Source organism: Carassius carassius, chromosome 9 (assembly GCF_963082965.1).
Source record: "Carassius carassius chromosome 9, fCarCar2.1, whole genome shotgun sequence".
NCBI lineage: Eukaryota > Metazoa > Chordata > Actinopteri > Cypriniformes > Cyprinidae > Carassius > Carassius carassius.
This window is the reverse complement of record NC_081763.1, coordinates 30510317-30533916: the sequence shown is the minus strand read 5'-3', so window position 1 is coordinate 30533916 and position 23600 is coordinate 30510317. Positions and strand designations below refer to the sequence as shown.

Below are 23600 nucleotides of genomic sequence, written 5' to 3'. Positions count from 1 at the left end.
TTACACCTTATTGCCGGCGGTCAACTCCTGTAATCCTACCCAGCACGACTGCTGGTGATCAACAGCACTTACTCAACCCTGTGATCAGGTTAAAGTTCATTCAATAAGCCAAGTTTATAACGACCAAACATGCTATTTGAAACCATCAGGTACATTTTTCATTAATTGCTTTTTTGATCAAATTCATTAAGTGGAATGCCATGTCACAGATAGTGTTGTCTTGTCATACCTCTTGTACAACATTCCTTCTCTGGTGCCAGAATCAACACCAGCTGAAGTACCAAAGTGCTCCTGTGCTCGAGATGGCCGCACACCCTTGATTTGACGTCACTGCCATGATGGCTCTGCTAAAAGAGACAGTCAGCTGCTCGGGTGCACCCTTTTCTGACAGCTACAACACCAGCCCCCTCCATGTAGTCCCGTCTGTAAGACCACCCTCTTTCTGATGCCCTCTGACCTTCTCAGTCCAGTATATATAGCCAGAGAGGCTACCAGAGGTCTCCTGGCAGCCAACATGAAGGTCTTAGTCTCGCTCTGCATCTTTGTGCCCCTGCTGGCACTGGCCACAGCAGGTAGGAGCATTTTACTGTTTGTATTAGTTCAATAATACAGACCTGAGATGATGTTTACTTTGTGAAGTTGTCTGTAAAACAGAGTCCCAGTGGTTTGAAATGTTTAAGTTCTGTGCACAATAGGAAAACTTTTGGATTCATAGGCATGCAGAATCAGTGGTCGAAAATGATGTTCATGATGTTCATGTTGTGCATTATGTTTGTCATATTGACATGGTTTGTAGGACCTATAGGCCTTTTGGATGAGTTATACATGTCAGTTTTAATGAAAATGGTGCCTTGTAACTGGTGACGGTCACCAGCAGGAGATAGGCCACGTCACCTTACACTGAGCTATTTAAACCCACAGTGTTCAATAATAACTCGGGACAAGGATGAGTTATCTTAGGACTTGGCATGTGCAGTTCATCAAAAAGTTGTCTGAATGCTAAACAATTACTTTATAATTAAAATTTTATGATATATATTCCAGTTTAAGCTTGTGGAAGGCCTGGAAGTTCTGTGTCTCAGTATGACAAACGATGGGGGTTATTTTCGTTCGGTAGATGTTTTAGCCCATGCATTGTGCATCAGCTGTCGTGAGGCATGACACCAGCTTATGGAAAGAGCTAGAGCCTTGGGACTCTTAACCACTCGCTTCATTCCTGTTTCCAACTTTTCTTGAATCCCGAGGTGTCCCATATCCCACTGTTTGACTGGGGGTTCAGTTGGTATTTATATGACGTTTTAGGTGCTTGTATTCACAACTTTGGATTTATTAATTTGCTAATATGAGACCACTAAATCCAAATCCAAACTAAATTCATCAAATGTCTTGCCTTTTAAACCCATGCTCTTAAAAATAAAGGTTCTTAATTGGCATCAATTATTCTATCCATGCAATCTTTCTATTTCACAGAAGGTTCTTTATAGTGAAGTTTTCTTAAATGAGTTCAATACTTTTTCATTTTGGAACCTTTATTTTTAAGAGTGTCCGCTATAAAAGTCCAGCTATTCCAGCACTGGATGTGAGTTCTGAGGATCTCAGGCAGCCGTCTTTACCCTTGTTCCGTCCTTGGGCTCTTCTCGGGCCGGCGTGGGCCTTCGTGGGCCCAGGCTGCCGTCAGGTGTCTAAGATTGGAAGTACTGTAACCGGACACCATCTACTATAGATTCCCCCATCGTCCTCTTCCTCTCTGCCCTCCCCTCCTGGCTGCACTTGTCTTTGGATCCAGCGTGCAGCTGCTGTCACCCTGACACAATCACGATTTATTTATTCCCAGCCACTGGCCATATAAGGACAAGCATTATCTCAGCAGGAGGAGCCCTGGCCATCTATGCCAGTCTTGCAGTATTGGTGTGTGTTCAGCTAGAGAATAGAAATGCTAGTTGCCTCAAATGGACAAAAATATGGCTGATTAGAAGAATTATGGTGGCATTGTTGAATGATAGTTGAAGTTAGTGCAAGTGCTTCTAAATTTCATTCATTTGTTCATTTGCATTTCCAATCTGATTAAGGGCAGATAACAGTTGAGACTTTAAGAGTTTTGCATGAGACTTGGCCATCTTCACACTTACTACGAATAAAGTTTTTTTTTATTGGTATCTATGGTTTCATGAAGAACCTTTAACATCCATGGAACCTTTCCATTCCAAAAGGTTCTTAAGAGTGAGAAGATGAGAGCTCTTTCCATCTAAATAAGTGGAAAAAGCAAGCATAATTTGTCATTACCCATGATGTGATACTATCTTTCACTGTGTAAGTCCACTAACAAGCATCATGATTTTGGTGTAGGTTATTATTGAGATTTTGGCCCATGGCTTTATTTGAAAACAATCTGTATCCAGTTGCTTTGTAGTAGGCCAAAGGTTTTACAACCTTATGACCTCACATCTGTTTGCCGCCTTCACCTTCCTCCTGTTTATCAAAATGTCTTCTAGGTGACGAGTTTCCTTACCTTGCATACTAGGTTGCTATTTAAATACATTTAGCAAGCATGCTGTTATATTGCTAAAATAACTGATTTAAAACAATGTCTCTAAACCCAAGATTAAAGTTGCCATATCATCGACTTCATGCAAATCCTGTAAAAATGAATGTTCCAAATGACAGCTTTCACACTGATGCCATAGAAGAACCATGTTGGGTTCCTAAAAGATACCTTCAGTGAGCAGCTCTTAAAACTCTTTTTTTTTTCTTATTGCAAAGAACATTTTAAAAATCAAAAGAAGCGTTTTCCGCTTTAAAGAACATTTTGTGGAATGAAAAGATACCATGGATGTTAAAGGTTCTTGATGGAACCATCAATGCCAATAAAGAACCTTTATTTTTAGGAGTAAACCATGAGTAAGGTAAGAAGTCATCCATATTGACTACATATTTGATATGGGCACCCGGTGTGAGTAAGGGCTCTCCCCACCTTTCAGCAATGTATTACAGCAGGCATGGTGCCCCCTGCTCTTTAGGGACTTCCTTCTGCTAGGAATGGTGGGATAGGCAGCCAAATGCTTATTCCATAAAAAGGTTACTGCGATGGAAATAAGTCATGCTTTCAATCCCTTTTACTCCCTCGGTTAAATGTAATGTTCTTACTGCGTTCTAGGTCTGATACTTATGACTCCTTTGTGGAATTACCACCCGGATACGATCCTGGTTCTCAGATTCAAAAATGTGTCACACAAGGCACTGCCATTTTGTGTCAAGCTATTAAAAGCTTTGAAGTAACAAGCTAAAAACAGCACACACGAACTTCTGGAATCCTTTTCTACTACAAAATGTTACTTTTAAAAAATCACATTGTCGGTGGTAGTATTTATTTCAATTTATTGCTTGTGTCGATTTTAATTTATGTAGACATTGTTAGCAATTAATTGCTAATTTTGGAAGTTTAGAATCACACCTCTGATTGACAGAAAAAGGCCAGTTAGACTCGGCCCCCCTGAAGCCACTGTAGCGCTATTTCTGTCATCAAGTGAGACCTGAACCTTGGCACCTGTTGCTATTTATGTCTTTCAGTGATTGCCCTATAGATAGATTAGACAGAGAGATAGAATTAACATTTGCATGAATTTGAATTATATATGTATTTAGGCATCTAGATGTGGTGTAGATGACTTGCTGAAGTTCAAACCGAGCATCAGAATGGGCAAAAAAGGGGATTTAAGTGACTCTGAACGTGGCATGGTTGTTGGTGCCGGACGGGCTGGCCTGAGTATTTCAAAAACTGCTGATCTACTGGGATTTCCATGCACAACCATCTCTATGGTTTACAGAGAATGGTCCGAAAAAAGAAAAGATCCAGTGAGCAGCAGTTATGTGGATGAAAATGCCTTGCTAATGTCAGAGGAGAATGAGCAGACTGGTTAGAGATGATAGGAAAGCAACAGTAACTCAAATAACCAGTCGTTACAACCAAGGTATGCAGAACACCATCTCTGAACGCACAACACGTTGAACCCTGAAGCAGATGGGCTACAGCAGAAGACCAAACCGAGTGCTGAGAACCGGAGAACCGGAAACAAAGGCTACAGTTCACACAAGATCACCAAAATTGGACAATAGAAAATTGCAAAAACAGTGTCTGGTCTGATGTGTCTCGATTTCTGCTGTGCCATTCAGATGGTAGGGTCAGAATTTGACATAAAGAACATGAAAGCATGGATCCATTCTGCCTTGTCTTAACGCTTCAGGCTGCTGGTGGTGGTGTAATGGTGTGTGGGATATTTTCTTGGCACACTTTGGGCCCCTTAGTAACAATTGGGCATCGTTAAAATCCCTTTATGACTCCAGTGTACCCATCTTCATAATCTTCTTTAGCAACATGGATGTGCAGCTGACAAATCTGCAGCAACTGTGTGATGCTAACATGTCAATATAGAGCAAAATCTCGGAGGAATGTTTCCAACACCTTGTTGAATCTGTGCCACAAAGAATTAATGTTCTGAAAAACATTTCTGAAGGCAAAAGGGTGTCCGACCCAGTACTAGCAAGGTGTACATAATAAAGTGACCAGTGAGTGTAATATATTAAAAATGTAAGTGTACTGATATATATTTTAAAAGACCATGCTATTTGTATTTTTTTATTATTGTACTTTCCTGCAAGGGCTGTAACAGCATTTAAAGTTGGATTTTGTGATGTTTAGCTGCTGTGTAATGCAGTACATTTAATCCCACAGCAGCTTTGTTCACCTGGAAATCCCTCGCCCCGCTGTGTGTTGTGTATGCACTCTCCCTCGCTGCTGGTAAATCCTGCGGGTTCAGACGGGCTCGAGGCTCGCCTCCCTAATCATGCTCACATTAATTCAATTTACCTCCTGCATCCACAACATGATCCAGGGCTTTTGCACTAATACACAGAGGAAAACACACTTATGGGCCGCTGGAAGTGTACTCGATCATCTACATGAGAAGACATTATAAAGTTAAAAAAATGAATGCTTTATGTACTTACTGCCTGTTGTTAGAAGGTTGTTTTGTATAGACACAAAGGCCTCCATCTGTGTCTATGCAATCATAAACATTGAGAGTGTCTGAAAAAACCCATAATTAAACACCTGTAAGGTCAGCGGATGATACTAAACCATGTCTCCTCACAAAAGTGCACATGTGTGTGTATTTGACCAATAAGCCGCAGTCTACAGCAGTCCGGTGTGATGAGCCATAGCAACAGCTGTGTTTTTTCCAAAGCCTCTGTTGCTAGGTGACAGGCTCATTGGATGTCCATAGACACCGAGACAGATGCTGGTAGTTTGTGTATTTGTCCTTTCAGTGCATACAGGGTTAAATTAAAGCCAACCCCCATGGACTGACTAACATTGTGCTCGCTTGATGCAGATATAAGCGCTATATTAGGCACTGGAGCTACTGTCATTGCATACTGTGTCTCATCATGTAGCTGCTTGACACTCTTTGTGGAGATATTTCATAGATTTGAGGCTGTGTGGATCTAAACATGGCCCTCGTTAGAATAGATTACACAGCCACTAATGTCCTCCTTAGTGCTAAGTACAATTTCCTCTTGTGACAGGTCAGCTGGTGTGCAAGGTGAAGCAAGTTGGACATTTCTACAGTGTACTTGATTTATTTAAGAAATAAATAAATAAATGGTAATTGTGAGTTTAAAGTAAACTTGCAGTAACAACAGATTTGTTATATATTAATGCTGTATACTTCAATGACATACACTAACTGTAAAAATTATAAAAGGGAAATGTAAAATATATAGTTACCAAAATTACAATTATTTTTTACTGTAGAGTTTTGGCATCCACATATGCCTTTTATATAGATATAGTAATAGATTTTTATGATGACTTTATTCATTCATTCATTTGTTAACATATGTTTTCATTCTGCAGACACTTTTATATTAAGCGACTTACAAATCCAACATAAAGAGATTTACTTTCCTATTTTTAACATTCATAATACGACTTACTTGTAACTTGTTTCATTTACGTGTTTATTTTTTATTACTTTTTTGACATTGTACTAGGTGTCTATTCCTGTCTGTTTTATACTAGGCCTTTATAATATTTTATCACATTAGCAGTTAAAAACCCCACATAGTTCACAGTTCACCCATTTAAACGGCACAACCTTCTGCGGAGTTCAACATTACAGGGCTGTATTTTTAGCAGCTTGACTTGGCCAGTGTCGGCTGAGCACTTGTATGCTTTAACCAACACATTGTGTCATCACAACAGGTCGCAGTCTCTGCGCTGAAAGCCCATCTGCTCTCAGTGTTTCGTTCAATGGGGCGAGTCCTCGGCAGCCTGGAGAAACGTGTCAAGTGCTGAGCTGTAGAATCTGACCGCGGCGAGCCACTGTGAAGTCTACAAAACATTATATATATATATATAAATCACAAAAGGGCAGCTGTGGAAAATGTGAAGTTTACATGGTTTCTAGCTAGTCCAAGCTGGTTTATGTCAGCTAACTTAGCCAAAAAAAAAAATTAAGTTAATCCATTTTATTCAGCAAAGATGCATTAAATTGATCAAACGTGACTAATGTTACAGTACAAAAATAAATGCTGTTCTTTTGGACATTCTGTTCATCAAATGTATCACAGTTTGCTCAGAAAAATTAAGCAGCACAACATTTTCAACATTGATAATAATCGGAAATGTTTCTTGAGCAGTAAATCATCATATTAGCATGATTTCTGAAGGATCATGTGGCTCTGAAGACTGGAGGAATGATGCTGAAAATACAGCTTTACAACACAGCAATAAATTACATTTTACACTATATTCAAATACAAAATTTTATTTTGAATTTTAATAATATTTCACAATTTTACTATTTTTACTGTATTTTTTAACAAATAAATGCAGCCTTGGTGAACATTAAACTTCTTTAAAAAAAAAAAAATTGCCATGCATTAACAGATTTTTACCATGTAAAGATTTTTACCATGTTTGTTTGTTTATTTATTTATATCAGGCTTAAACTGGTTTCCATAATTCATATAATTTCCTTTGAGATGTAATATCTTTAGCATTTATTTGTTTGTTTGTTTTTTTAATTATTTTAAACATGTTTGCCATAGATTTTTTTTTTAAAGTTCAAACCTGATTGGAACCATGTCTATCCAAAAAAATTTAGCGTTGACACCTCTAAGTATAAATACATTTTCTAGATTATTTCATTGTATTTAATAGATTGATTGATTTAAAACTTTTAAACAAAAATTTGTCAACCTATTAAAAGTTGTTGTCTTCACAAACTTTGCTTTCTAGTTAAAAATATGAATTTCTTTCAATTTCAGTTCCTTTTTCTTCTCCCTTGCATTATAATTCAGTTTGCACAGTTCAGTTCAAATTCACTTCTTCACAGAATACAATGTGAACTCATGGCTGGTTTGATCAGCCTGAGCTGAACTCTGTAGATGTAAACAGATGCAGGGCTCTTCAGATACACGGCTGGCACACATTTACAGATGGGTTTTACGTTTATGCTGATGCAGGTTGATTAAGCATATATTACTTGAGCTGTCAGTTATTTCCGTCCGCAGCCAACGAGGAAGGCTTACACATGAATAGATACCGAATAAATGCCAATGGACACCTGAGAACAAAATATATACACCGTTTAGCTGGAGGTCCACTAGGGGATGATGAGCCAAACTTCACTTTTAGAGCTTTCCAGGCAAACCACATAGCAGCAAATACACTGAGCGCTGAATGAAGTTAACAGGTTCACTGTTCTGTGTGTTGGGTTGAATTTAACAGTTATAATTTAACTGAAGAAGTCTTGTTATTCTTACGTTTTTTTTATGTTTTCGTCACTTATGCTAACCAAAACTGTATTTCTTTGATTAAAAATACAGTAAAACAAGTAATATAGTGAATTTTTTTTACAATATAGAATACCTGTGTTCTATTGTCATATATATTTAAAACATGATTTATTCCTGTGATGCAAAGCTGAATTTTCAGCATAATTCCTCCAGTCTTCAGTGCCACATGGTTCTTCAGAAATCACTCTAAGATGATGATTTGCAGCTCAAGAAAACTCTTATTATTATTATTATTATTATCAAAATTGAAAACAGTTGTTCTGCTTCATATTTCTGGAAAATGTGATAGGTGATTTTTTTTTATATTTTTGATGGATAGAAAACTCAGAATTTATTAAAAATATATTTTTTATAATATTATAAATGTCTTTATTGTCTCTTTTGACTGAATTTAAAGCATGTCGCTTTATGTAAGTGAATTTTAATGCCAGCACACGGTACAAAACAAAAGCAATACGGTGTGTTGTTGAGCATCTGCCCATGCTGGATATTTTTAGGGTCTGTTATCTCTCTTATCAGTATAATCCAATCATTTGGTAGCAATGTGTCCATCATTAAAGCTCCAGCTTGTTATGAAACCAGGGAGTCCCCACACCCACAGCCCTGTGTTATGAAACCAAGGCTACATTGCACTTGACCACTGGTTGGTTTTATTTTTAGATTAGATTCTCTAAAACAAGACAAGATCAAAGTCAAAAACATCAAATAAATGCTGTTCTTTTGAACTTTGTATGCATCAAAGAATCCTGAAACAACGTATCGTACCGTACCGTATCATACCATACCGTAACGATTTCCACAAAAATATTAGGCAGCACAACTGTTTTTAACATTGATAATAATAAGAAATATATCTTGAGCACCAGATCATGGGTTGATTTCATTTTTAGATTGGATTTTCTAAAATAAGACTGATAAAATTGTCTAAACAAAAACTGAAATGTAATGTTAAACAGGAAATGTAATGGATGTTACTGTGTTCTCTCATCTCCTTCTTTCAAAAGAGATGTCATGCTGCTAATATATAAGGAACCTGTAATGAATGGCAGCGCTGCTAAATATAAATGTGGAGGCACGGTATTTTTCCCATTAGGCTCCATTTATGTCTTCGGTCTTGATAACAGCAGCCTGGCAGGAACGTCCTGTGGCATTGTGGGTAATATCTATGAAATAGAGGGAAAAGACTGTGGCATGATGAATATCAATAGTCTGACATTAATAGTACAATGTCCTGATGAGAAGTGTGCTAGACAAATGCTCTTGCTCATGTTAAGTATTAATACTCTGGTGTCATTCGCTCATTTTAGACTAAAAAAAAAATGTTTTGAAGTTTTAAAAATTGCTACTTCATCGAAATGGTTTGAAACACGATGACTTTTATGGCAGTCACTTTCTGACCACAAAAAAAATCTAATAAATTAAAGGTAAAAAATCGTGGACAATTCAGAAAAGAATAACAGAAAAAAAGAAATTACGATAGTCACACTTGTTTGTGGTAAAATATTTAAAAAAAAAAATTCATGGAAAATTAATGGAAAAATACACAAAATACAGAGAATTTATTTTGTGTACAATCTACAAATCATTCATAACAGAAAAAGAGTGCACAGCAACGAAGGGTGACACTCTAAAATATCAAGAGAACAAAACAGACACACACAACACTATTATACACACACACGAACACTATGGCAAAACTAAGCCAGAAGACTCGAATAGGAGATTGATTACGCTCTGATTCCGGTTCATTTTTATTACAATTAAATTGAATTTTGATGTGTAACAAAATGTCTTTCTTGATGTTGAGGTTTGACTGTATTAAAATTAATGCAAAAACATAAAAAAAAACAAAAAGTTGTCTTTGAGAATATCTAAATACATATTCAAATCCACAACTTCATAAAAATAAGTATTTATGTCTAAAAACAACAAGAGAGTTCATAAGCCTTTATATATAGAGCTCTATAGGAATCTAGTGTTTTTTTTTAGTTTTTTAACTCCCACCAGTTGGAACTAATCTGCCTTCTATAATGGGATTTTAAAGGCATTGTCTTTATATTAACATGAAATACTGCCATAATTGAAAAGTAATATAAACATATTAGAATTTTTTTAATATACACACACATATATATATATATATATATATATATATATATATATATATATATATATATATATATATATATATATATATCATTTTCAATGGGGGGAAAAAAGATCGTAATTATTGCATAAATATTAATTAGTACCATTAAATTATCGCAAAATACAATATTAAACAGGAAAAAAGTGCATTGAACAAAAATATATTACATTGATTTTAAATGAAAATAAAAAAGGTTTCAGGTGTTTGGTCTCAAAGTTACGTTTCTCACTTGTAACTTTGATGCGGCATTAGTTACCATTTCTTACCCGTGGTTATAAAACCACCTTTTTACGTTTTCACAGTTTTTAATTTGCATTGTGAGAACGAAGCAGTGTTAGAACATTATGACTAGTTTCTCAGCAACAGACTCTCAATCCTGTGCCTCATGTTCATGTGTTTTGGACAGTCAAGAGTGAAGCAGAGTTACCCAGGACCCGTTTACCCAGGGTTATTTATTTCATTTGTGAACAGCCCTAATATGTTATTTATTGAGGGCAGGTGTACTGTTGAATAGGTGTGCTTTTTTTATTTTATTTTTTTTACAAAAGACAATCAGAACACCATAGCAACCACATGGCATTATTTGTTTTTAAAAGAAAATGTTTAAATACATTTGGATCTGAATCTGTCAATGAAAGTGAACGATTATGCTGTGTTAGACCTGTTCACAGCAGGAACAATAACTATAACGATAACGATAACTATAACATCCACATCAGCGCTGCAGTTTTGTCGTCTGCCACTTTAAATGTTTGTGCTCTTTAAACCTGGATTCTGATTGGCTGTCATAATTTTTATCATTCATCAGCTGGGGAAAAAAAGTTATGAAAGTGATTCCAACAATAGTCGTTATTGTTATAGTTGTCAAGTGGACTGCTATTCTTTTACATTTAGAAAGATTTTCTTAAAACAATATCTTTATCGTTATAGTCCTTGGTGTGAAGAGGCCTTTAAAATTTGTGCATTTGTTATTATATTGTGAGACAAATTACTACAATCTGGGCCAGCCATGCACATTTGGTCATATTAATCATTTACAAGGTGTTTTAAAGTCTGTAAAACTCTTTGTAAACCCGTTTACCGATTCAGAAATACAGCTCACAAATTACAGATAGCTTGTCGATGCGGCTTGGCAAAGACTAAAAGGACAGTTTTATCACAGGATACTAATCACAGAGACCTCAGGAAGACCCGCTGCAGTAAATTATGAGCCGCTGTGGCTCTCTGGGCAAGATTTCCTCAGGCTCCGAAGGAAGATTTAACTTGTGTCTTTTGGTTTCTCTGCAGAGGAGGAAGCCATTCTGGAATCCATCCTGAGAGACAGATCTCACATCGAGGAAACTCTGAGGCTCGCGGCAGATGAGAAAGCAGGAGATTATGCTGGTGAGGACCTGAAGCCCGTGTCTTAGACACATAAACACATCACTTCAGTTTACAGGCTTCTCACACTATATGCTAGCAGGTGAATGTTGTGTTTAACCTTAGGTTAAGCATCATTTCACACTAGGCTGCTGATATTTAACATGGCATAAGCATCTTAGACCAGTTTAAACCAAATGTTTCCAAACTTTTCACAAATGCCCTCTTTTCTAAAATGTATAATTTATTTATTCTGTGTAAGAAAAATATTTTCCTAAAATAGTTCCCTAAAATAAGTTAAGTGGCTTCTGTGTGGACACTCACGCTAAAACCAAAGCAAATTATTAATATTTTTTATATTAGTTATACCCATTAGAGTAATGTTAGATATGTAAACCTGAAAAAAAAAACATTTTCCATTCAAATGTATTCACAATAAATATCTTATGATTTCCGCAAGTGTAAAAACTTTTATGTTATCAAATTATGTAAATGAGCTAAAATGTACTGTTTTATTTTAATAATAAATAAAATATATTAATATAAAAATAATTTTTATAATTTTTTACATTTCCTACAACCCCCTTTCAAACCTCTTTCAAACCTTTGTTGTTGTTTACTAAAACAGTTAAAAATATTAGCTGAAAACCCTAAAATTAAAATTATATATATATATAAATGTTGTATGTATAAACTGATAAAATGTCAAAATAGCATAACAAAATAGCTAAATCTTAAAGTGAAAAGTAGAAAATATTACAAATAAATAAATAAATAATAATAAATAGCTAATTCAAAATATTGATAAACATGCTAATAGAATATAAATACACTGTAAAAAATATAATCAGTAAGTCATGGCAACTTATTCATCTTAAAATCTTTTTTTTAAATGTAATTTAAGCTGAAATTACTTGTACAACCAAACTGATTATTCTTAAAAATCTAAGTTTTTAAACTGAAATAGGTCGATTTTTTTATTTATTTTTTACAGTGTAATACTAAAGTAAAACTGCACAGTTTGATAACTCCTGATATCAGTTTCACCGAAACTACAACACTGAAGCTGTCTGTGGCGGTAAAATCTTTTAAAGTAACTTAAAAAGCTTTATTTGCAGCTTGTTGTCTGCGAAGCATGAGATCATGTTGAGTCATTGCTCTTTGTGAACTGAACTCGCCATAAAAGAGGGCAACAGTGGATTATTTAGTCCATATGTCACATCAGCTACCAGGAGAACGCTGTTATCTGACTCACCGGATCCGTTCCAAACTCGACTACTACCTCAGAAAGGCACGTCGATGTTTTTAGGCTTGTTTACATTACCGTCTCCTCTCATTTCCTTCCCAAAAGCTTATCCACAACACCATCTGCAGTCTTTCCTCTCTGCACTCGGCCCCGGTGTCATGTGGTGGATGTCATACTCAGCTTCTCCTTTGTTTGTTCTCTGTTTTCAACTTTCAGCTGCTCTGCAGAAGCTGAGGAAGATCTACCACAACTCCATCAGGCCCATGGAGCAGGCCTACAAGTACAATGAGCTGAGACAGCATGAGATCTCAGGTACTGTCCGGCAGCCTGATGGGTGTTTGTCTGCACTCTAAAGCATTTTAGGCCTCAGTTTAAGATGCATCTGAACCACACAAATAAATTTAACATAAGCGAATAAACTTTATGAAATCCATATTTGTCAGAATTACATATAACAGGTAAGATTGTTTTTTTAAAAACAAAATAATTTATACTTGACTATTCGCATCTATTGATTACATTTAAATAATCATATTTTCAAAAACGCATTTATTTAAATCACTTAGAATCTGAGTTGTTATAACTTATCTAAAACTAAAAACATCAACAAACAAAAAATATATATATAATAATAATAATAAAAATAATTTAAATTAAATATAAATTATTTTTATTATTAAAATAATAATGCAAATTTCAAAACACACAACAAACTACTGAAGCTTTAACAAAATGTTTAACTTTTTAATTTATTTATCTTGCATTCATTTAAAACTAAAATAATATAGTAAAATATAGTAAAAATGACACAAACACAATAAATTACTAAAACTTTAATAAATATTCTATTGTTAAAATATTAATAAAAATATTACTAAATAAATATTAATAGAAACTGTAATAGTATCTCAGTGATACTAAAATAACTAAGCAGCATAAATCTGTTAACTGTGAAATCAGCTACATTTATTTAGTTAAAACATGACTATAGCTGTGGAACAAGCAGTGTGAAATAAATAAAAATGAAAAAAGCTATAGACGTAAAAAATCCAAAACTAATCAACATTACAGCACACAATGAAATGACTAAAACCTTAACAATTTTTTTTTTTAATTAAGCATATATTCAAAATATGAATACAAGCTTTAATAGTATTTCAGTGTTCAGTTTAATTAGTGAAAATGTGTGAGATTGAATCAAAATCGATAAAAATATAAACCTGATATTGTGTATTTAAAACATTCAGTTTATTAGAAGCATTGAAGAAATCTGAGCGGTTTCATTTATGTATGACTGACAAAATATGCATCACATTAAGTTTATGGAAATGGAAATGCAATTCAAATACATACATTTTAAATTTAGGCCAAAAAATGTTCTTTTGAGTATATCGTTATATGAATGTTGATCCATTATATCATTCTCCATCATCCAAACCAACCCACGGCACTCAAACAGTCTTCATCATATTCATGAGGAAGAGCCCAGGGCTGCTGTGTCCGATTAAATACTAATGTAATCATCATTTATAAACAGTTTTGATCAACCTGTCCTAACTCGGCCCAGTAACTGTTGTGACGTGTGCATCAGCAAATCTGGTTCTTTCATATGAGTATTTCATTTCACTTTACAAAGTTCCAGATACATCAGAGCTGGTAAATAAAATCCCTTTAGACAGTGAACTGCAGGATTAATAGAAGTGTTTTTTTTTTTTTTTTTTTTTTTGGCTGGACGAGAGGCATATCTGAGTATCGTGGCTTCTTTGAGCCGACACATGTGCGGTTCGTCTTTCCACAGCTGGTGCTCTGGTGCACTGGTGCTCGTCCAGAGCTGGCCGAGGGGGTCACAAAACAGAGGAAGAAAAAGAGAGAGAGAGAGAAAGAGAGAGTTAAAATAGAAAACACAAGGCTTTCTTATTACTGCCGGAGGAACGAAGCCTCCATCTGAGAGCAATCAGGAGTTTTTCAACAGCCCTCGATGTGCTCGAGTCCTCACAAGTCTGTACAAATGCCTCATGAATATCCTTTGTGCAGCTTTTCTCTGTTTCTAATTATTGATATAGTACTACTTTATGAAAGAGGAGGTTCTGCAGGCTTAGACTGTGCTTTTGGATGGACTGAACATTTGACGTTTTGACTTTGGGCAATACTTATCACAAACAATATCTGAAATAAGTGGCAAAATTGATAAACATTTACACATAATTAACACTTGTATCACTTTCATTAAAATAAATAAGGTCATGTTTAAAAAATATAGATTTTTAGATTTTTTTGGTTTCGCTTAATATTACTTTTACCTGTTAAATTATATAATTCTTTTATTTTTTATTTTTACAGGACACATTTTTGTTGGCAATGTCATTTAAACCCAATAGTATTTTGTGACATTTTCATAATCTGCATACTTAATACAATAAATTATGAATTTTGCAGAATTTAAATATTTAAACATCTACACAATACAAACACATTATTATTTATATTATATTACATAATTTATTTATTTACAATACACAGCTTTTTGTTGTCGTTGGTGGTGGTCATGGCATTAAAACAAGTCCAATATTTTTTTTGTGTGTGACATGTTCATAATCTGCACATGTATGGATATTTAATAAAATGAATTATTAATTATGCATAATTAAACTGACAAAATTGACAAAGACACAATACAAAAGCATATCTTTTTTTTATATCATATTATGTTTTTGAATGGATTGAACTTTTGACTTCTTCAAACTTCCAGATAATATCCCAAATATTATGTGACAAAATTTATAATTAAGATTTTAATAATTTTCACCAAATAAATAAGGCAATAAAAAAATAAATATTTTTTACTTATTATACATTGCAATTAGTTGTCAGATTTATTTATTTATTTTACAATGGACAACATTTTTGTTGGTGATAACATAAGCCCAAAACATAATGTTTTTTGTTAAAAGGAAACCCCGTGTATTAAGCCATTCACCAGACTGACCTGTTCCCTCAGTAGTTTGAGTATGAAAATGAAGTTTAGATAAACAGGGGCGAGTTATTCTGGTAAATCTGCTGGTGGATGTAGGTTGTGTCCTCTGAAGGGTGACTTTCACGTGTCCCGCTAACCCCTGACTGAACACTGGGATCCAGCTTGCCCCCTTGTGGTTCAGCATGGTACTTAACCCCTACACTCACCACAGTAATGCAAAACTGACCTTTATACTTGTGAGGAAGCAGAAAGAAGCTGAAACAAGCTATCAAATATCATCTGAGCGCCAGTGTGATCAAAGTCTACTTCTGGTGATCAAAGGAAGAAAATGTGTCTTAAAGGGGTCATGTGATGCAATTTAAAAAATTTTCCCCTCTATTTGGAGTGTCACAAGCTCTTGGTGCATAAAATCAGATTCTGTAAAATTGCAAAGACTAAAGCCTCGAACCCAAAGAGATATTCTTTATCAAAGAATATCTCTGCCCAAACTGCCCAAACGTTCACGCAATAAAAAAAGGCATAACATTTATTCTCGATGTTGCTGCCGTCACCAGGTTGTGGAGACACTGTGTGTTTCGCTGTGAAAGCGAAACTTCTTTGTTTGGCCTTCCAAAAGAGGACACAACTAGAAATCAGTGGTTAAGTTGTATTTCAACACTGTTCAAGAACAGTTCAACCCAAATATTCAGATGTGTGTAGTGCATTTTAAGGAGGACGAGGACTGTTTGCTGTGAGAGTAGCCTAGAATGCCGGTGTCTGTTTATATAAAGTGGGACCGTTTCAACTTTGCAAGGACAGTCTGGCACTTCTGACTCACAGCCTGTAAGTACATTTTCATATTTAAATAATTTGCCACTGATGATTCAAACACGAGTTTTAAGCAGTGTAGAGTAGCGCTTATTTCTCATTGTTTCTCCGATCACAGATGCACAAATGGTTTTATGTTTACGCAGCACGATACGCAACGTGTAAAAAGACGGTAAAAGTCAACATAATCAGTAATTATATCCCCACTGGATGCAACAAATGCTTTGTCTGTAATGGGTTTTACTGGTTTTGTTGGGTCGTGCCTGGAGATGCCATCACAGTAAGTTAAGGGGCATAACATTTCTGTCACATCCTTGAGACATTCGGCCAATCACAACGATGAGCTTTGTAAAAATGTACGTGTTTCAAAAGGTGGGGCATAGAGGAGCAATTATTCCATTTTCCAAATATTCCATATTCCATTATGTGGAAAATAATGTGTTTTTAACCTTAAACCACATAAACACATTGCATTACATCAAATACACAACATAATATTATTTTTAGCAACGTCATATGACCCCTTTAAACCATCAAATCACAAGAAACATTAGTTCAATACGGATACATACGGTTTCTCCACCAAACATTTGTCAACACAACCATAAATGGCTGTGGTTATTAAAAATAAATAAAAAATGAGTATGAATATATTTAGTGTTATTTATGTTTAATTGGTTAGTTTAGGCTTTTAGACATTAGACTGTCATTTTGTGGTAAAATACGTCAAAAGTGTCATGGGATTGACCAATTTGTTTATATATATATATATATATATATATATATATATATATATATATATATATATATATATATATATATATATATATATATATATATATATATATATATATATATATATATAATCCTCATCCACACACATTTCAGCTCATCGCTTATAAAAGTGTCACTTTCTGTCTTCCTCCTTAACCCCTTCACGTTCTCTATCTTTCTGTCTCTCTTCCTCCTCTGCGTGCACTTTTCCTCACACTGTCATTTTCATCCTTTCTCCCCCCCACATCCCCCGTCACTAAACAGCCTATCCTGGACGCACACTGGGGGATTCTGCCACAGGTGGGTATGACGGGGCGCCCCGCTGCATGCACTGCCTGCGTCTCTGACCCCCTGCAGTGTTACACCAGCTAGTGCTCATCTGCCAAATTACCATCAGCACTGAATGAGCACTAATTACAAAGTGCCATTATATATCAGCGTGTAGCATTGCTCAGTCGACAGTCAGCCACTAAAAAAGAGCAAAATTGTAGCAATTGTTTTTGAGAATATAACACTAACAAGGGAATTTGGTGTTTCAAATCATCCAGTGGCACATGCAACAACTCAAGGAGCAGATCTGGGTGAAAGTCTAGATTTGGTTCATCTGTTTTTCTTCATCCAACTAATCAAACTGTCTAATTGAATTCATTCTGAGCACTAATCAAAGTCTCCGTTCTTGAGAAGAATTTGATCATCTCTACTGTAAGATAAATGACTGTTTTCATTGTAAAAACTCTGCAAAATTGTGGGTTGCACAAGTTTTTATTGCATCGTTTTATGGATTGGTGTGTGTGAACAGTGCTTGGCAATTAATCTTGATGTATCTGTAACAAAAGTTTGGGGTCAATACATAAAAAAAAAAAAAGAATTTATTCAGCAAGGATGCATTAAATTGAATACAGTAAAGACATTTATAACATATATAAAGGTTTTTATTTAAAAATCAGTGCTGTTCTTTTTAACTTTCTGGTCATCAAAGAATCCTGAAAAATACAATTTATCACAGTTCCCGCAAAATATGAACTATTTTCAACATTGATAATAATGATCAATATTAGCATTAGCATATTAGAATGATTTGATTAGAGAGTCATGATGCTGTAAATTCAGGAATAAATTATTCTTTATTATAACAAATCTACTGCTCCAAACGTTTGACTGGTCTTTTAATAACCTTTGATATTAGTCAGAGTAGATGACATGTATAATATGACTCAAATAAAAGACAGCGAGTATCACAATCGATTTAATATGCTCTACTGTTGTGTTTGTGGGTACTAAATATTCATCATACAAAACACTGAACATATATTCTAGAAAATAATAATGCCACAAAACATAGGTTGTGCGAATTACGTAGACAAGTTATACACTTATATTAAGTTTTTGATTTTGAATGGTCTGCACTTCCGTCCCTCATAGCCTTGATTTTATTTATAGCATATAGCATCTACTCTGGCTAAAGTTTATTGGTGTATCAGGGTTGGTTGCATGTGCAGTCATGGCATGCAAATATGAGTGGGTTAATTGTCTTATGTCAGATGCTTATATCCAAATTGACTTGCACTCACTGTAATAAAGATCCAACATGCTTAAAATTAAAGGTTCCAAAAAGGGAATTTTCGATGCACCAGAAAAAAACATTTAAGGTTCCCCAAAGAACCTTTCAGTCTTTAAGACCCTTTTGTGCATTTGAAAGGTTCCATGGATGTTAAAGGGTCTTCATGGAACCATCAATTCCAATAAAGAACCTTTATTTTTAAGCGTGTAGAGTCACATGTCTGAAGGTTTGATGGTGGCTCTCGGGTTATCTTTAAGGAGACTGAGTTCTTCCGTGCTGCTAGCCGAGCTCCTTGACCTCTCCATGGCTGGTGAGCTGCAGGGGCCATGAGCGATTGTGTTCTGGAGTACTTCCTTCTCTGCAATTAATTAAACAGAAATGTCTTTTCCTGGAGAACTCTTAATGTGTCCTCAACGGAAAAGTTGAAGGGAGTGAAACGGCCTTCATGCCTTCATCTGAGCTCCTAAACAGGCATTCATTAGATATTTTCTGAGAATTTATTTTTATAGAAATCCAATTTAGATTCGCTGTAAAACGTCTTACTGTCTATCTAAAAAAGGTTTTGATGAAAGGTACTGGGTTCAGCAAAAAAAAACCACATAAAGAAGAAAATCTGTTTTAGAGAATCTGTAAACATGCATTCACACAACAATTTAAAGACTTGTTTTGGGTGCTTTAATGATTTTGATTCACTTGCACTGATGCTGAAGCTCAACAGTGCTGCATGACGCATTCAGTACACTTGCTGTTTCTGCTGGCTCTTCCACGAATGTGTCCCAGTGTGATGGTACTTTACTTTCTTTGGTCTAAGGTGAAAGATGAAAACCAGTTTAATTAGCAATATGCAACAAGAATAAGCAACAACCCTTGCAATATCATTTCTCCTTTGACAGATGGAGACAAAGTTTTCAATTGTGAACAATTAATCACTGAATAAGAAAATTCACTTTTAAAAATAAAGATTTCAAAAGGGGGTTTTGCAGTAATCCCATATATATATTAGTGCTGGGCAACGATTATTTTTTATTTTAATTTTTTACGTGATTAATCGCATTATTGTCTGTGATTAATCACAAGCAATCACACTGCTGTCTTCACGTGCCTCTCATTTATGAAGTCGTGATTACGAGCTAGTTGCATTAAAAATAGCAGTGTACAGTAGTTTGTTTTATTAATGCTTAGCCTAAATAGTTTGATCGAGAGCATTCCCTCCTGTGACCCATGATTTGTCTGTGTGTGTATTCAGAGCCAGTGAGCAACGGACTGTCATAATAATAATAAAAACTGCATTAACGCGCAATAAAATAATTGTCAGCATTAATCAATTAATCCCTTAACGCGACAATAACGTGTTAACTTGCCCAGCCCTAATATATATTATATAAACATATTTGGTTTCTCAAAGAACCTTTCAGTGGACAGTTCTAAAAAGAACCAGTTTTTCTGAGTGTGAAGATCAATTTTAGGAATCTAGTCTTTTTCCACTATAAAGTACCTTCTGTGCAATGAAAAAGTCTTCATGGAACATTAGATGCCAATAAAGCACCTTTATTTTTAAAAGTGCATGCATGTGATGATTTCTGTTTGCTTTTTAAAAGAGCTTGAGTCTCAGATGTTTTAATAGTAAATGCCACTGTTCGTCATCTCTCTCTCAAACAGATGGAGAAATCACCTCCAAACCCATGGTGCTGTTCCTTGGACCCTGGAGCGTGGGCAAGTCCTCCATGGTCAACTATCTGTTGGGTTTGCAGGACACCCCTTACCAGCTGTACACGGGTAAACTGTCTGTGCTGCTTCTCAGGTGGTTCGCTGTATTAAAATAATGTTCTGCTACAAATTGGCTTCATCTTCTGTTCATCCAGGTGCTGAACCCACTACCTCAGAGTTTACCGTCATCATGCATGGTGAGAAGATTCGCACCGTGGAGGGCATCGTCATGGCTGCCGACAGCTCTCGCTCCTTCTCCCCACTGGAGAAGTTCGGACAGAACTTTTTGGAGAAGCTGGTTGGCATCGAGATGCCCCACAAGCTCCTGGAGAGGGTCACATTCGTGGATACGCCTGGAATCATTGAGAACCGCAAGCAGCAGGAGAGAGGTACAGATTCTCCATTGATTCCTATTATTTCCTTAAAGTCCTTAAAAAGTCGTAAATCCAAACTGAAGGTCATTGAAAGTCTTATATGTATTAAATGTGAAATGTCTTTATTATCATGTCAAGAGGTCTTTGATTTAAGAGGTGACCGTTAAACTCATAGAGCATTAAATTGATTAAAATAAATATGAGCTTTGCATATTTTATTATCTCTTATTCTCTCATCAGTTTTTAGTTACCCATAGACATTTCAAAATAAGAGTCCATTATCATATCAGCACAATCTGTTATCTATGTCAACCTAATTCGTATGTATGAATATTGGTACATGAATAAAATAAGTTTGAATAAAACATGTCTTTAATATTTTAAGCTATGAACCGTAATTTAGTCTACATATTTTTTCTCCCACTTCAAGGTTACCCATTCAACGATGTGTGCCAGTGGTTTATCGATCGTGCAGACCTAATTTTCGTAGTTTTTGATCCCACCAAGCTGGACGTCGGTCTCGAATTAGAAATGCTCTTCCGGCAGCTAAAAGGTCGGGAGTCTCAGATCCGTATCATCCTCAATAAAGCCGACAGTTTGGCGACCCAGGACCTCATGCGTGTCTACGGCGCCCTCTTCTGGAGTCTGGCGCCCCTCATTAATGTAACCGAGCCCCCGCGTGTCTACGTCAGCTCCTTCTGGCCCTACGACTACGCACCGGACACCAGCCGCGACCTCTTCAAACGTGAGGAAATATCCTTGCTGGAAGACCTGAACCAAGTGATCGAGAATCGTCTGGAGAACAAAATCGCCTTCATCCGCCAGCACGGCATCCGCGTTCGCATTCACGCCCTCCTGGTGGACCGCTACGTGCAGACCTTCAAGGAGAAGATGAGCTTCTTCAGCGACCCTGAACTGGTCTTCCAGGAGATTGTGGACGATCCTGACAAGTTCTACATTTTCAAGTCTATCCTGGCCAAAACCAACGTCAGCAAGTTCGACCTGCCCAACCGAGATGCTTACCGTGACTTCTTCGGGATCAATCCGGTGAGCAGCTTCAAGCAGCTGTCGTCCCAATGCTCCTACACGGGCAGTTGTCTCCTGGAGAAGATCGAGCGCGCCATCACCCACGAACTGCCCTCTCTGCTCGGCAGCATCAACTCCAGCAAGAACCCGACCCTGTCCTCCTGTGAGGCCACCGGCTGCGGGGAAAAGCCCAAGAACCGCTACCGGCGAAACTGAGAGAAGAAAACCAAGCAGGAGGGAGACCGAGGAGGAGGGGGGCGAGAAAGAAGCCACAGTGGAGCGAACAAACCGAGGAGGAGCAGTGGAGCTAATCCTGTTCCTGCCACGGGTCTGTTTCGAGTCAATGGAGACAGATCTCACAGGACTTGTTTTTTTGTTTTGTTTTTTGCGTGAAGAGGTTGTGTGTGGAGACGTTTTAAGGGCAGGGGATTCTGGGAATGGGTGGAGGGAGGTTCTTGTGAAGTCTTGAGGCGGAGTTTCTTGTGAATGTGAGGAGAGCGCGCCAAAATAACTCTCCTCTCTTTCCGCACTACTTTTATAAACGGTCTGCAGTTTTGGAGGGAAAATGTGTACGCATGGAAAACAAAAATGGCTGACACACACTTAAAAAATAAAAAATAAAAAATATCCTGAGACTGAAAATCATGTATCAGCTACCTTGAATGTGAACCAAAATGCAACAGTGATGCAATTGTCATGTGTTAAAGATACGGATTATATAATCAATTCCCCAGTCATGCATCTTTTCCAATGTTTTTTTTTTTTGGGTTGATTTGTTCACTTATATAGGTTAGCAACTATGGATGATTTTCTTTTCTCCTCAGACTGATAAGCTACTAGTATTTTTACATTGCATGTTAAACATATGGGTTTGGTTTATTTCACATTTCCACTTAACCCCTTTGTGTACCAAAGTAGAGGTTCCAAAAGGATGTTTTCACAGCAGTGCCATAGAAGATCCATTTGGGGTTTTCCAAAAAAACCTTTAAAGGAATAGTTCACCCAAAAATGAACATTTACTGACCCTCAGGCCACCCAAATTTATTTATTCATGAGAACAGATTTGGGGAAATTTAGCATTCTCTGAGCAGTGAATGGGTGCCATCAGAATGAGAGTTCAAACAAGTAGTCCACACGATTCCATCAACTAATGTCTTGTGAAGAGAAAAGCTGCGTGTTTGAAGAATAAAATCCATCATTAATGCCATTTAAACCTTCACTTTAGGCCAAAATATGAGTCCATTATCCATAATAATGCTTCCTACAGTTGTTCTCACACATCAAAATCCAACCACATATTTGTTTAGAACTGTTTTGGACTGTTTTTGCTTGTAAACGGTGCTTGATCTATGCATATTTCTCTCCTGATTCAGATTAGATGACTTTTCAATGGAAAAAGCAATATTATGGAAAGAGGATTTGCATTTTAGCCAGAAACAAAATTTGAAATTAAAAATATTCTGAAATTAAAAACATCTTAATGATGAATTTGTTTCAAATACATATCTTTTTACTTCACACGACATTAATTGATGAACTGGAGTGGTTTGGATTACTTGTGGATTATTGTGATGTATTTATCATCTGTTTGGACTCTCATTCTGATGGCACCCATTCACTGTAGAAGATCCATTGATGAACAAGTGACGGAATGCTACATTTCTCCAAATCTGTTCTGATGAAGAAACAAACTCATCTACATCTTGGCCTGAGGGTGAGTAAGGTTTCATTTTTGGGTGAATTATTCCATAAACTGAACAGTTTTT

The 23600-nt window shown here is 36.2% G+C and overlaps 1 protein-coding gene across 2 annotated transcripts; it reads left to right on the top strand.

Moving 5' to 3' along the window:
• The first annotated feature begins 468 nt into the window (after positions 1 to 468).
• LOC132149575 (sarcalumenin-like) lies at positions 469 to 22567 on the top strand. Of its 2 annotated transcripts, XM_059558953.1 has the most exons (7): positions 469 to 572; positions 11294 to 11389; positions 12828 to 12923; positions 17431 to 17466; positions 20387 to 20503; positions 20590 to 20823; positions 21239 to 22567. In XM_059558953.1, the coding sequence occupies exons 1-7, from the start codon at positions 515 to 517 to the stop codon at positions 22048 to 22050; spliced, it is 1449 nt and encodes a 482-aa protein (XP_059414936.1). In that variant the 5' UTR covers positions 469 to 514; the 3' UTR covers positions 22051 to 22567. The 2 variants fall into 2 exon arrangements, with proteins under 2 accessions (XP_059414936.1, XP_059414937.1); XM_059558954.1 differs by lacking the exon at positions 17431 to 17466.
• Positions 22568 to 23600: the final 1033 nt, after the last annotated feature.